This window comes from Seriola dumerili, unplaced genomic scaffold (genome assembly GCF_002260705.1).
Source record: "Seriola dumerili isolate Sdu_G_001 unplaced genomic scaffold, Sdu_1.0 BDQW01000435.1, whole genome shotgun sequence".
Lineage (NCBI taxonomy): Eukaryota > Metazoa > Chordata > Actinopteri > Carangiformes > Carangidae > Seriola > Seriola dumerili.
In genome coordinates, this window is record NW_019174690.1 from 235,642 (window position 1) to 249,749 (window position 14,108).

General features: G+C 38.9%; 3 protein-coding genes across 3 annotated transcripts in view; 1 reads left to right on the forward strand and 2 right to left on the reverse strand.

Annotated features, from left to right (window-relative positions):
- The window catches only part of decr1 (2,4-dienoyl-CoA reductase 1), a 9,511-nt gene extending 8,395 nt beyond the window's left edge, over window positions 1–1,116 (forward strand). The window contains exon 10 of the mRNA XM_022762002.1: window positions 767–1,116. Within this exon, the coding sequence (XP_022617723.1) occupies window positions 767–826 (60 nt within the window). The 3' untranslated portion in view covers window positions 827–1,116. The remainder of the gene's footprint in view (window positions 1–766) is intronic.
- Window positions 1,117–1,198: 82 nt separating this feature from the next.
- On the reverse strand, window positions 1,199–7,982 carry calb1 (calbindin 1). The gene is made up of 11 exons (XM_022762046.1): window positions 7,832–7,982; window positions 7,669–7,745; window positions 6,705–6,779; window positions 6,471–6,551; window positions 6,142–6,198; window positions 5,929–6,006; window positions 5,481–5,536; window positions 5,353–5,392; window positions 1,878–1,931; window positions 1,707–1,778; window positions 1,199–1,616 (listed from the first exon to the last, which is right to left on the reverse strand). The coding sequence occupies exons 1-11, from the start codon at window positions 7,908–7,910 to the stop codon at window positions 1,506–1,508; spliced, it is 780 nt and encodes a 259-aa protein (XP_022617767.1). The 5' UTR covers window positions 7,911–7,982; the 3' UTR covers window positions 1,199–1,505.
- Window positions 7,983–8,961: 979 nt separating this feature from the next.
- On the reverse strand, window positions 8,962–13,484 carry LOC111234111 (purine nucleoside phosphorylase-like). Its single transcript, XM_022762036.1, has 7 exons — window positions 13,378–13,484; window positions 12,250–12,422; window positions 12,060–12,163; window positions 11,642–11,817; window positions 11,286–11,476; window positions 9,448–9,527; window positions 8,962–9,274 (listed from the first exon to the last, which is right to left on the reverse strand). The coding sequence occupies exons 1-7, from the start codon at window positions 13,398–13,400 to the stop codon at window positions 9,134–9,136; spliced, it is 888 nt and encodes a 295-aa protein (XP_022617757.1). The 5' UTR covers window positions 13,401–13,484; the 3' UTR covers window positions 8,962–9,133.
- Window positions 13,485–14,108: the final 624 nt, after the last annotated feature.

A 14,108-nucleotide genomic window follows, 5' to 3' on the forward strand; every position in this document is an offset into this window, starting at 1 on the left:
AGTATGGCATAAAAATGAAAAAAACGTCATAGTATAGTATGGCATAAAAATAAAAAAAACGTCATAGTATAGTAAGGCAAAAAAAGTCATAGTATAATATGGCATAAAAATGAAAAAAAAGTCATAGTATAGTATGGCATAAAAATGAAAAAAAATGTCATAGTATAGTATGGCATAAAAATTAAAAAAACATCATACTATAGTAAGGCATAAAAACGAAAAAAAAACATCATAGTATAGTGTGGCATAAAAATGAAAAAAACGTCATAGTATAGTAAGGCATAAAAATATATTTTTTAAAAAGTCATAGTATAGAATAAAAATGAAAAAAAAGTCATAGTATAGTAAGGCAAAAAAATTCATATTATAGTAAGGCATAAAAACATTTAAAAAAAAAAGTCATAGTATTGTATGGCAAAAAAAATGAAAAAAAACGCCATAGTATAGTATTGCATAAAAATGTCAATAAATGTCATAATGTACTAAGGCATAGAATGTCATAAAAATGTCATAACATAATAAGGCATAAAAATGTAATTAAAAGTCATATTATAGTTAGGCATAAAAATGTCACAGTGTAATAAGGCATAAAAATGCCAATAAACATCAATATATATTAAGGCATAAAATGTCATCGTATAGTAAGGTATAAAAATGTCAATAAACGTGATAGTATAGTAAGGCATAAAATGTGTCATAGTATGATAAGGTAAAATAACTTCAAAAATGTTACAGAAATAAAACCACCTTTGTGTTTGTGTCTCAGGTGACTTCAGATCAGTGGAAGATGATGGAGGCGATGATCAGAAGCACTAAAGGATCCTAAAAACACTCACTAAACCACAGCAACTAATCAGATAACTGTGATGTTACCACAGAGACTGTGTGACCCACTGCTGATGTCATCTTGGTGAGACCAACTGACTTCTGAGTGGAAAGTTTTGATATTTTACAAGAAAATTGATCGATCATCTGATCAGCTACCTCACCAACACACTGTTAGCCTGTTTGCCTGTAGCTGATGGGCAAGTCATGTTACTGTCTGCACATGCTCAGTGTAAACACAAACATGTTTGTGGCTGTTTGATAATAAAACAGAGAAGTTAAATCATCAGACGTCTGAGTTTATTTCAACATGAACACAGATGCGACACATACACACGACATTTACCCTCACACTGACAGTCTGTAACACCGTCGTTAGAAGGTTTCCTATGGTCATTTCACATGTTAAAGTAATTTCCACACTGATGGTTTTACATTTTATTTATACGTTCTTCATTAAAGACAACAGATGTTAAAGCAGTGACATATCTGTGATGTTAACATGGTACCAGTCAAATACTTCACACTACACAGGTGGGTTAAAGGTCGTAAGAGGAAAGACATAACACCACTGGAGCTAAAACTGAAGCCTGGTGGGTGGAGCAGGGGACATGACCTGTGAGGCATTACATTAGGTGTGTCAGAGGAGCCAGGTGATGTAGGTGTTTCCCTGCAGCGTTTCAGTCGTCATGGCAGAGCAGCAGACAGAGATCAGTGCGGTACAATTTCCCTCCATCTGATAACTCTATGATGGACGAGCGGTAACGATGGAGATCTGCGGAGTCCACCACCTGCAGGAGAAACACACACATCTCCACTGAGCACACCTGTACACTGAATTCATGATGTGTTACTGTGTGTTTGAGTGTGTGTGTTCAGACCTTATTGTTTTTTTCACACAGATCATTAAGCAGAGAGTCCAGCTTTAATTCATCCATGAAGCCACTGCCATCCTGAGACACACACAAACACACACACGACAAAGGTCAAAGGTCAGCTCAGTCCTCAGATCTGCAGTGCGTATGTTAATACAAGATGAAAAAGAAACTGACCTGATCATAGAGATCGAAAATCTTGTTGAACTGAAGTTTGGACATCTTTAGGCCCTGAGAGACAGACAGAAAGAGACAGAAACTTATTATACCATGAAATTTTTATGACTATGATGATACTTAATCATAAAAACATCATAGTAGTGAAATTGAAGATGATTGATGGGCTCATCTATCGGGAGTAGAATGAAGGTCTGGCACACCTCGCTTTATGATGACCGGGGAGGGATGAACTAGGACACTGGTAATTACAAGTTATATGAGAAACCTTTGTTCGTTACTTAGTGATGTCATTTTTTTGTATAGTATGTATCTCTGTATGTATGGTACATGTATACATATGTGTGTTCTTTTTTTTTCTTTTTCTCTTCTCCTTTTTATTTGTATTTGTCCTGTGCTTATCCACTGCCATAGTTATGTACTGGCTGTTTGAAAAAGTAATAGAGAGTGTTTTAAAAAAAAAAGAAAGAAAAAGTCATAGTTTACTATTGTATAAATTATCATGAAAACATCAAAAAACGTCATAGTAGGGGCGTCGTGTAGCGTAGTGGTTTAAGCAGGCGCCCCATGTGTAGAGGCTACAGTCCTCGCTGCAGTCGGCCCCGGTTCGAATCCCGCATCGGACGGCCTTTCACTGCATGTCATTCCCCCTCTCTCTGCCTCCCCGTTTCCTGTCACTCTCCACTGTGCTGTCCATTAAAGGCATAAAAGCCCAAAAAAATATACTTTAAAAAAAAAAAAAAAACGTCATAGTATAATAAAGCATAAAATTGCATAATATTGTAATGCAAAAAAAGTCATAGTATAGTATGGAATAAAAATGAAAAAAACGTCAAAGTATAGTAAGGCATAAAAATGAAAAATACGTCATAGTATAGTAAGGCATAAAATTGAAAAAGACATCATAGTATAGTATGGCATAAAAAATTGAAAAAAATGTCATAGTTTAGTAAGGCATAAAAATGAAAAAAACGTCATAGTATAGTAAGGTATAAAAATGTAAAAAAACGTCATAGTATAGTATGGCATAAAAATGTAAAAAAACGTCATAGTATAGTATGGCATAAAACTGAAAAAAAACGTCACAGTGTAGTAAGGCATAAAAATGAAAAAGACGCCATAGTATAGTATGGCATAAAACTGAAAAAAAACGTCATAGTATAGTATGGCATAAAAATGAAAAAAAATGTCTTGGATAGTATGGCATAAAAATAAAAAAAAACGTCATAGTATAGTAAGGCATAAAAATGAAAAAGACGTCATAGTATAGCATGGCATAAAAATGAAAAAGACGTGATAGTATAGTATGGCATATAAATGAAAAAACGTCATAGTATAGTATGGCATAAAAAATTGAAAAAAATGTCATAGTTTAGAAAGGCATAAAAATGAAAAAAAATGTCTTGGATAGTATGGCATAAAAATAAAAAAAAAACGTCATAGCATAGTATGACATAAAAATGAAAATAGGTCATAGTATAGTATGGCATTAAAATGAAAAAAAAATGTCATAGTATAGTACGGCATAGAAAATGAAAAAAATGTCATAGTATAGTATGGCATAAAAATAAAAAAAAACGTCATAGTATAGTAAGGCATAAAAATGAAAAAGACGTCATCGTATAGTATGGCATAAAAATGAAAAATACGTCATAGTATAGTATGGCATAGAAAATGAAAAAAATGTCATAGTATAGTATGGCATAAAAATAAAAAAAAACGTCATAGTATAGTAAGGCATAAAAATGAAAAAGACGTCATCGTATAGTATGGCATAAAAATGAAAAATACGTCATAGTATAGTATGGCATATAAATGAAAAAACGTCATAGTATAGTATGGCATAAAAAATTGAAAAAAATGTCATAGTTTAGAAAGGCATAAAAATGAAAAAAACGTCATAGTGAGGCATAGAAAATGAAAAAATGTGATAGTATAGTATGGCATAAAAATTTAAAAAAAATGTGATAGTATAGTATGGCATAAAAATTTTTAAAAAATGTCATAGTTTAGTATGGCATAAAAATGAAAAAAAACGTCGTAGTATAGTATGGCATAAAACGTCAAAAAACGTCATAGTGAGGCATAGAAAATGAAAAAATGTGATAGTTTAGTATGGCATAAAACGTCAAAAAACGTCATAGTGAGGCATAGAAAATGAAAAAATGTGATAGTTTAGTATGGCATAAAACGTCAAAAAACGTCATAGTGAGGCATAGAAAATGAAAAAATGTGATAGTTTAGTATGGCATAAAACGTCAAAAAACGTCATAGTGAGGCATAGAAAATGAAAAAATGTGATAGTTTAGTATGGCATAAAACGTCAAAAAACGTCATAGTATAGGATGGCATAAAAATGAAAAAGACGTCATAGTATAGTATGGCATAGAAAATGAAAAAAAAACATCATGGTATAGTATGGCATAAAAATGAACAAAAACGTCATAGTATAGTATGGCATAAAAATGAAAAAGACGTCATAGTATAGTATGGCATAGAAAATGAAAAAAATGTCATAGTATAGTATGGCATAAAAATGAAAAAAAACGTCATACTCTCATTATAATAAGGTATAAAAATGTCAATAAATGTCATAGTATAGTAAGGCATAAAAATGTCAATAAACGTCATAGTATAGTAAGGCATAAAAATGAAAAAAAAACATCATAGTATAGTATGGCATAAAAATGAAAAAAAACGTCATAGTATAGTAAGGCATAAAAATGAAGAAAAAAAATAGTATAGTATGGCATAAAAATGATAAAAACGTCATAGTATAGTATGGCATAAAAATGAAAAAAAACGTCATACTCTCATATTATAATAAGGTATAAAAATGTCAATAAATGTCATAGTATAGTAAGGCATAAAATGTCATAAAAACTTCATTGTATTGTAAGGCATAAGAACATTAAAAAACATCATTGTATAATAAGGCATAAAAATTTCAATAAATGTCATAGTATAGTAAGGCATGAAAAGGTCAAAAAATGTCATATTGTAGTAAGGCATTAAAACGTCAAAATCGTCATACTATAGTAAGGCATAAGAACGTCAAAAAACGTCGTAGTATAATAAGGCATAAAATTTTCAATAAACGTCATATTATAGTAAGGCATAGAAATGTCAAAAAAACATCATAAAATATCATAAAAAAGTCTTCGTTTATTAAGACATGCAAACATCAAAAAACGTCATAGTACAATAAGGCATAAAATGTGTCATAGCATGATAAGGCATAAAAATGTCAAAGACATCATTGTATAGTGCAGCATAAAAACATCATAGTATAATAATGCATAAAACGTCATAAAAACATCATAATATAGTAAGGCATAAAAACTTAAAAAAGTTAAAAAGTTTTGGGGGTTTTGGTGATTTATTATCTGTCAAGCTTTGACTCAATGTATTTAGTCATACAGCAAAACACACATCAATGTTTCTTCTACACTGACATCAGATCTTTCAGACTCACCTCAAACTTGATCAGGAAGTTGTGCTCACGAGGCAGCAACCTGAAACAACACACCAGTACAAACCAGTATAGTCGAGCTGAAAGTGGTACCAACCAGTTCACACCATTTCAGACCAGTTCAGACTCACCTGGACATTTCTGCTAAGCAGAGTTTTCCATCTGAATTTGAATCAAAAATCTTTAACTGAAAAAGAAAAAAGAAAACAGTTTTTCTACAATAGTACTTAAGTATAATGACAGTATTACTACAGTATAATCTCAGTATTACTACAGTACTACTACACCATTACTACAATAGTAGTACAGTAATACTACAGTACAATCACAATATTACTACAGTAATACTACGGTATAATCACAGTATTACTACAGTGTAATCTCACATTACCATAGTATTGCCACAGTAGTATTACAGTAGAACGACAGTATTACTACGGTATAATGTCAGTCTTACTACAGTATTACTAAAGTATTACTACAGTAAAATGACTGTTTTTCTACAGTACAATGTCAGTATTACTACAATATAATGGCAGTATTATTGCAGTACTAGCACAGTACTACTGCTGTACTTACAGTTGCAGCCGTGTACTCATCGAGTTTCTTGTTGTCACATGTTCGCTTAGCTTTCAGCAGCAGATCCTTCAGGAAGTTCTACAGGACAGTTAGCATAGCACCATGGTAGCATAGCATTGTGTTAGCATAGCTTATTAATTTGTTTGCGATCTGCTTTACCACAGCTAACAGCCTGGTACAGGTTAAACTGATCAGTAAGTCCAAAAAAATCACCTTCAGCTCATCAGCCTCGATGTATCCACTGTGATCAGCATCATAACGTCTCCACACCTGGAGAGACAAGGCAGGAAACGGGCAGGAAACAGGCAGGAAACAGGCAGGACACGGGCAGGACACGGGCAGGAAATGGGCAGGAAACAGGCAGGAAACGGGCAGGAAACAGGCAGGAAACAGGCAGGATACGGGCAGGAAACAGGCAGGAAACAGGCAGGAAACGGGCAGGAAACAGGCAGGAAATTGGCAGGAAACGGGCAGGAAACAAGCAGTTAATTATACTGTAATCATTACAATGAAGCACGTGGACATGTGGGCAGGTGTTGTACCTGGATGAAGTGTGAACAGGAGCTGAGCTGCTGTCTGAAGAACAACAGGAAGTTTTCCTCGGTGGGTAAAACCTGGACCAGCTGGAGGAAACACTTCATGTGAACTGGGTTCCACTGCAGCTGAAGTACTCAGGTCTTTTAAAAGTACTAATACTGCAGTATGAAGTAAAACTCAAAATTCTGAGTGTTGCAGTGTTAGATTAATGTCTGAATACTGAAGCTTTATTTACTCACCTGAACCAGGTCGATCCTCTGCTCGGAGTTCTTCTCATATTCACTCACTAACTGTTTCATCTCATCAGTCAGATCCTGAAACAACAATGTGTTTCATCTTCCATCAACCTGTTCATTCAGTCACGGAATATAATCAATAATCCACAGGTTCAATCAGCTGCACACATGAAATTAACACACCTCAATGTTTTCATTAATCAGTCCCTCCAGATAGTCGCCATGTCATAATTGCAATTATCAGTGCAATTTTTTGTCCAATCATCGCGAACCTTTTCAAAAATTTGATCAAAAATTATCAGTTACCCTCAAGTTGAACCAATCACACCAGTCCCTGATCAAAACCTTTATGATGTTACCAAACTCACTCGTTGTGAAGCTGCGACGTGTGCGATATGAATGTTTCACATTTCCCAACAAACATCACTGTTAAAGACCGTGTGAAGACATTCAACCTGTGGAGGAACCACAGGTGTAGAGCTGCCGTAGCCTCCAGGAACGACGCTCAACTACTTTTATTCTCCTGATGAAATAAAATATCTACAGTCACATGATCACGTTGATGTTTATCTACATTTGAAGAAGCTGAAGATCCGATCATCACTAAAGAGTCTGTCATGAATAGAGCTGATAAACACTAATGGTCAAAGTCATATTGACATTTAAGGTGTATTATTGATTTCCAAATGTCAATCACACATCAAGTAACACCGAAGAAAACATTCCACCTTAAAAGATGGCGGTAGCTGTCGGTGGCCTCTGAGCTGCTCAGTGAATTAAATGGTTAATTAATAAAGACGGGTCATTTTGCTGCTTTCGTTTTCACTTGACATCATCTGAGTTTCTGATGTGGAGAACAAAAAAATTATTTTAATTATTATTCTTATTATCCTCACCCAATCTGTCACAGCAGGAAAATGTGAACAAGTGAACAGATGAACAGATGAACAGGTGTGTATGAACTCACCAGCCCCGCCTGCTGTCGAGCCTCTCTCAGCTCTTGGATGAAACTCTGCAGCTCTTTTCCTTCAATGAAACCGTTTCCTGAAAGAACAGAGAGCAGCATCAGATCTACCTGAGATCAGACAACGGGTAACAGGTGAGGTCATCAGGTGACTGAGCAGGTTTACCGTCGTTGTCGTAGTGATGAAAAATATCCAGAAACTGGGAAGCAGAGATCTCCACTGACCGCAGGAGGGAACTTGCCATACTGGGAGCTTTTACTGGGAGCTGTGACTGGAAGCTGTGACTGGGAGCTGTGACTGGGAGCTGTGACTGGGAGCTGTGGCCGTCTCCTCGGGGTCTGCAGTCTGACTCTCTCCTCGGTCGGTCGGGGAATAAGAAGCTCGTCTCTCAGCAGGTTCATCACACCGACTGCTGCTGCAGAGAAACTCAGCATGAGGACACACAGCAGGTGACAGCTGTCCTGTCTGTGTGTGTGTGTGTGTGTGTGTGTGTGCTCAGAGGTTTTGGTGTTGACTGGTCTCAAAGTGCTTGTCCTGTCTACAGTCAGTTTAATCATATGAGTTTAATTTTACCTGTCACCAACAGGTAGAGGAGATTTCAGCTTCTAAAATAAATGGCCGGCTCGAGATTCTCCACCTCCTCTTCACCTCCGCTTCTCCTTCCCCACCTTCTCCTTCCTTCCTGATGTTTGTCTATCACACAATGTTTTTTCTTCTTCTCTCCATCTGCTGTCAATCACACCTGCAGAACATAAACAGAAAGTTGGCTCTGAGCCCTCAGCACCTGGTGTTGAAGTGGAGCAGGTAGCCAATCAGAGGTCTTGTTGACCTGTCAATCATCATCATGAAACAACAGATAGACGTGAAGAGAGAACAGCAGCAGCTGAGAACCATCACTTTAAAGGTTTAATACGAAACTCTTCCACATTAAAAACAACTGGACCTCTGATCTATATGTTGTTGAGTTGTGTTCTTACTGATTTTCATCATGGTAACGTTTAATTGGTCGCCTGTCAATGACATCATATCCTCTATGATCATGTGTCTGACAGAAGCTGAACATTGACTTTTATCCAGTTTTAAGTCACATTTTGAAAACACACTTTTTACACCTCCGTGGTTTTTAACTGAATGATTGAAGATGAAGGATTTTAGTCGTTGTGATCGAGTGTGTAGCAGAAAATGACAGATGCCGTGTTTGAGCAGATCCCAGATATGTCAGGAAACCTGTCTAAAAACAAGAGAACAGGTTCAGGTGTTTATGTGTAGACTGAAGAGACAGGCCAGAGGCTTAATCTGAGTCTTTACAGAGTTTTATTGTGAACAGCTGGAAAACATCAGCAGCAGAAACACACAACACAGTTACAGACTCATTTCACTGCAAACCAGTGGCTCACTGACACCTCGAGGCTGGACTGTGGTGTAGTCGTCAACAGTGGTGCCGGGGTTGACTCTGGTGTTGTTCTGTCAGTGGGTGTTGATGCTTTGCTGCTGGCAGCGACTGATCAGGGTGGTGACAAGTTTCTGCAGAACCTCCGCCCTCATTTTACTGATCTCAAGAACCTCGTCATGGTTCACCTTCTCCTCCCGACTGTAGTCCAGAGACACCTGCAGCACCAAATAGGTGAGTCACACCGTTACACAACCACATCACTGCTGTCACTCTGTCACACAGCTGTCGTCGGCATTTATAGGTTATTATGTTTTGTTGTTATTGTACTTCATCATGTGGTTTTGTCACAGCTGTCAAATCAGATGTTGTTGCTGTTTTAAAAACTGACCTTGTTGGTGATGAGGGACAAACCAATAACTCTGAGTCCACAATGTTTGGCCACGGTCACCTCAGGAACAGTGCTCATACCTGAAGACAAGACAGGAAGAGGAGGATAATGAGAATGAACTTTATATACTTTATATCTTAATATAACTTTGACTTTAACAGTCTGAACTTCTTGTTCACATCTCTTATGAATTTAATCACCACCTGATCAAAGCAGTTGTGTAAACTGGTGTCGACAGGAGGTGAGAACTGAATGTTGCTGGTATTTAACATCAGTGTAAACACACCAGGAAATGAGTCATGTGACTTCATTAACCATCCTGATTGTATTTAACAGTTTGTTGAGCTGCAGGGTTCCACTTTGTCTCATGATTATTTAATCAGCTGGCATATTTAATGAGAACCTGCTGAAACAAACTGGCCTCGTGTTCGTCCTTCGATCTGGTTCTGACACCGACTGATCGACGGTTCATTCTGTTGCTTTTATTAAATAAAGAGTCACAATCAGCTGATACTGAAAAACAAGAGCACTAGATCTACTGACCCACAGAACCCTATCCAAGACCACGTAAACCTCTTGAAGGACACCTAAGGCCAAATCAAGTAAATTTTATTTATATAATGCACAACAGAAGGGGTATGTTTCATATAGACCAACATTCCCCCATGAGCCGCACTTGGTGACAGTGACAAGAAAAAATTCCCTTTTTACAGGTAGAAACCTTGAACAGAACCGGGTTCATGGTGGGTCTGGTTGAGTTGAGGCCCAGAGAAACTCTCTAGGATTCCCTGACCCATAAAACCTCCTCAGTGAGTGTACAGCTTCCTCCAAGAAGCTCCAAAAGGACCATTTGAAACCTTTCCATGGACTTGAACGTAAAGACCCCCAAGATCCTTATCACCACCTTACCACTCTGGAAAACCTAGGACACGTATCAAGAACCCCTAGCTCCTCCTCATTCTGGCTCAATAACCCTGAAACATCAGAGACCTTCTAGATCCTCCTCGAGGAACCATGAAACCTTGTCCAGAAACCATAGAACCCTTCTCAAAACCCTTGGAACCCTTTCAAAGGACCTAGAACTTCCTAAAGTTGTCCTACAACCTCATCAAAAACCTAATCCTAGGGGAATCTAGAATATTCTAAAAGAAATAGATTGTCCTCAAGGAATCTAGATCCCTTTAAAGGTCGCACGTTCTTCTTCAAGACCTTAGGCCATTCTGAAGGCAACATAGGCCCTTTTGAAGGAACCATAGAACCTTCTCAAGAACTGCTAGGTCCTTCTTATGGAAACTTAAACTATCACAAGGACTGCTAGATACTCCCCAATGAATCCCAAAAACCTAGAATCTTAAAGATTCTAGACCCTTCTTAAGGACCCCTAGAACCTCACAAAGAACCCCTTAATCCTTATCACTGGACCCTTTACGTTTCTCCAGGACCACTAGAAACCTAACAAAGACCATTGATCATGGGTCTCAGACATCCATAGAATCCACTCCAGAAACCTTAGAACCTCATCATGAACTTCAGAACCTTTTCCAGGACTCCCAGACGATCCTTAAGTATCCTCTTAATAACATCTAGAACTGTCCAAAGGACCCACTGAAACCTCTGAGGCCTTGGTGAGTCTGAAAAACTCTGTTTGGATCTGAACTGTGGTCAGACGCACGGTCCAACAATCCTCACACCGAGAGCCAATCACCACCCCCTACCTGCTGACTCACCTATAAGACTCATTAAGACTCGTCAATTATTAATGAGCCCAGCGGGATGGTTTCCCCTCTAAATGACCAATTAGTGAGGACAGAGTGTCTGTCCGTGTCTGCCTGTCTTACCCACAGAGTCGCAGCCCAGGATCAGCAGCATCCTGGCCTCAGCGATGGTCTCGAAGTTGGGTCCACTCACCATGCAGTAAACTCCCTCTCTGATGAAGTCACTGCATCCGAGCTCTGAGCCAATGTCCAACGCCACACGCCTCAGATCCTTACTGTACGCATCGGACATACAGGGGAACCGGATCCCAAATCTAAAGGAGGACAGGAAGAGAGACAGACAGGGAGAGAGAGAAAGACAGGGAGACAGGAAGAGATTCATATTTACATTACATACATTACTTTTAAAACTTTCCCTGTCTGTCTCTCTCCCTGTCTGTCTGCCCTCCTGTCTGTCTCTCTCTGTTCTCCCGTCTCACCGCTCGTCATTGGGTCCACACAGCGGGTGTTGTCCGGCGAATCCCGGTAGGTTGATGTGGTCCTTGATAATCATGATGTCACCGACCTTAAAGTCTGGACAGATTCCTCCTGAGGCATTCGTCACCAGCACAGTCTCCACCCCCATCAGCTTAAAGATCCTCACAGGGAAGGTCACCTGAGACAGGTACAGAGACAGACAGGTGAACAAATAGGTACATCCTCCTGCCAAGGAAACGCATTTCAGCTGCTTGGATCCACCATCTTGTTCTTTCAGTCACACCCAGAGACCAGAGACCAGAGCCAGAGACCAGGACCAGAACTGAGGCCCGGTAAACAGATCCACCGCTGAATCCAGAGCCTCAGGTCAGGTCTCACCTGAACTTAAACATGTGGACATGGTCGGTGATGAAGACTCACCTGGCAAAGGGAGTAACCTTCGTACAGGTGGAAGTGACCCTGCATGAAGACACAGGGAGTGTCCTCGATGGTTCCAAACACCAGGCAGCCCTCATGTCCCTGGACTGAGACACAGACAGTACGTTAGACAGCATCATTAAGAGCAGAGTCGTTTCAGTTTGTGAGAGTCTGATTGGATGTTACACCTCACCTGTGCTGACAGGGAAGTTGGGGATGTCCTGGTATCTGAAGATTTGTTTGTTGGCAGCTCCGTCAGCGAGGAGACCGAGTCCTGAACCGCAGATCACTGCCACCTTTGGACGGTGACTCGTCTGGTTCAGGAGCCATTCAGTGGTCAGTTTGTAGTCCTCGAAGGAGCAGCAGCTGGGGGGGGGTTAATACAAGTCAAAAGTTTTGTTGTTTATGAGTCATAAAAACTTTAAATCTGTCAGCGCAGTGACGACATGTCAACCTGTTTCCAAAAGTAAGATGTACACACACCAACACACACACACATATATACACTGTATATATTTGAAATGATGTTGGGAATACCTAATCAATCAGGATGGATCAGTGTCGCAGAGTAAAATGAGGTTCAGGTTCAGACTCTTCTATGTATTAAACTGAACTAAATAATAGCGTGACGTGACGTGAGGCTCCAACAGAGTCCTGCTTCACAAAGAGAACTGTGGACAGGAATAATCCACCATCGAGACGGGGTCAGGATCTGGTTTAGGTTTGCGTCATAGTGGATGGACTGAGTGTTGAATGTTGTGTCAGGGTTTCTGATCTGTGTCTGAAGTGAAGCAGGTCTGTGTGAAGATGATTAACAGAAGCTGCTGCTGCTGTTGCAGGTTTTTATCTTCACAGGTAAAAACATAAACTGACCTAAGATCAGATTTTACTGAAGTTTACAGTTTCCAGGAGCTCAGGTTCAAAGATCTGAACTTTACTGCTCCACAGATTAAAGCTGCTCTCATCGTTACATCAGTGTGGTGGTTATCAGACAGTTCAGCGTGTGCTGACAGTGGAACGAGGAAAACTGTATCAGACACGAGTTGTTTTCTCCTGTTCTGTTCTCTGAGTTCTGTCCATGTGCAGGTTCATGTATGTATTTGGATGAAACCACAGCAGTGAGTAAAGGTTGTTCACTGAGGTCTGGACCCATCAACAGAAAGTTGAAGTGAGGAAATGAACACATGAGGAATGAAAACATGAAGAACATGAGGCTGCTGAGGTGAAATATCACAGATTGTTGTTGAGAGAAACATTAAGACTTTGAGCTCAGTCCTACACACAAACAGCAAAATGAAAAATAAAGGAGGGGGGGTCTTACCAGGAGTTTCCTTTGGTGTGCATCGTCCAGACTCTCCAGACTCAAGAAGCAGAAGAAGACCAAGAGAATGAGCAGAGAGTCAAACAGTGAGGGAGTGCTTTCCTCTGATTGGCTGATTCAGAGTCTGTAAATAGAGTGGAGGTCATTGACTCTGTGTGTCTGTGACCTTTGACCTCTGCAGTTTGTATAATTGAGCGTTAAAGTTCAGAATCACATGTGAAAGGAAATATCAGACATCAGATCAATAAATATCTGAACAGAATGTTTGTGTGTTTGGTTTTATGATAAAGATTTTTTTATTTGATCAGTTTCAGACTTTTATTTGAGGAGAATCTTCGACAGGTTTCCAACATTTATACTGAATAAAATCATAAATAACAGTGATGATAAAATAAAATAGAAATAATAAGATGAATAAGAACAGTCACACAACAGTCAGATGCACAAAACCCACTAACACACAAAAACAAACACAAACCAACAACACAATAAAGAACAAAAAGTGAAGCATTAAGTCAGGTGTCCTGGTCCTGGTCCTGGTCCCAAACTGATAATGATCAGAGACGAGTGTCTAAGCTAACAGTTCCCCTGATTCCAGTCTTTATGCTAACGTAAGCTAACTGTTCCCCTGATTCCAGTCTTTATGCTAACGTAAGCTAACTGTTCCCCTGATTCCAGTCTTTATGCTAACCTAAGCTAACTGTTCCCCTGATTCCAGTCTTTATGCTAAC

Excerpts from the sequence above, each read along its gene's own strand:
- LOC111234111 (XM_022762036.1), bottom strand. The coding sequence starts at position 13,400 with ATGCACACCAAAGGAAACTCCTG. Across the intron at positions 12,423-13,377 it reads CACACCAAAGGAAACTCCTG|CTGCTGCTCCTTCGAGGACT; the intron begins GTAAGACCCCCC and ends ACCCCCCCCCAG. Across the intron at positions 9,275-9,447 it reads TGTCCCTCATCACCAACAAG|GTGTCTCTGGACTACAGTCG; the intron begins GTCAGTTTTTAA and ends TTGGTGCTGCAG.
- calb1 (XM_022762046.1), bottom strand. The coding sequence starts at position 7,910 with ATGGCAAGTTCCCTCCTGCGGTCAGTGGAGATCTCTGCTTCCCAGTTT. Across the intron at positions 1,932-5,352 it reads ACTTCCTGATCAAGTTTGAG|GGCCTAAAGATGTCCAAACT; the intron begins GTGAGTCTGAAA and ends TCTGTCTCTCAG. Across the intron at positions 1,617-1,706 it reads TGTGTGAAAAAAACAATAAG|GTGGTGGACTCCGCAGATCT; the intron begins GTCTGAACACAC and ends TTTCTCCTGCAG.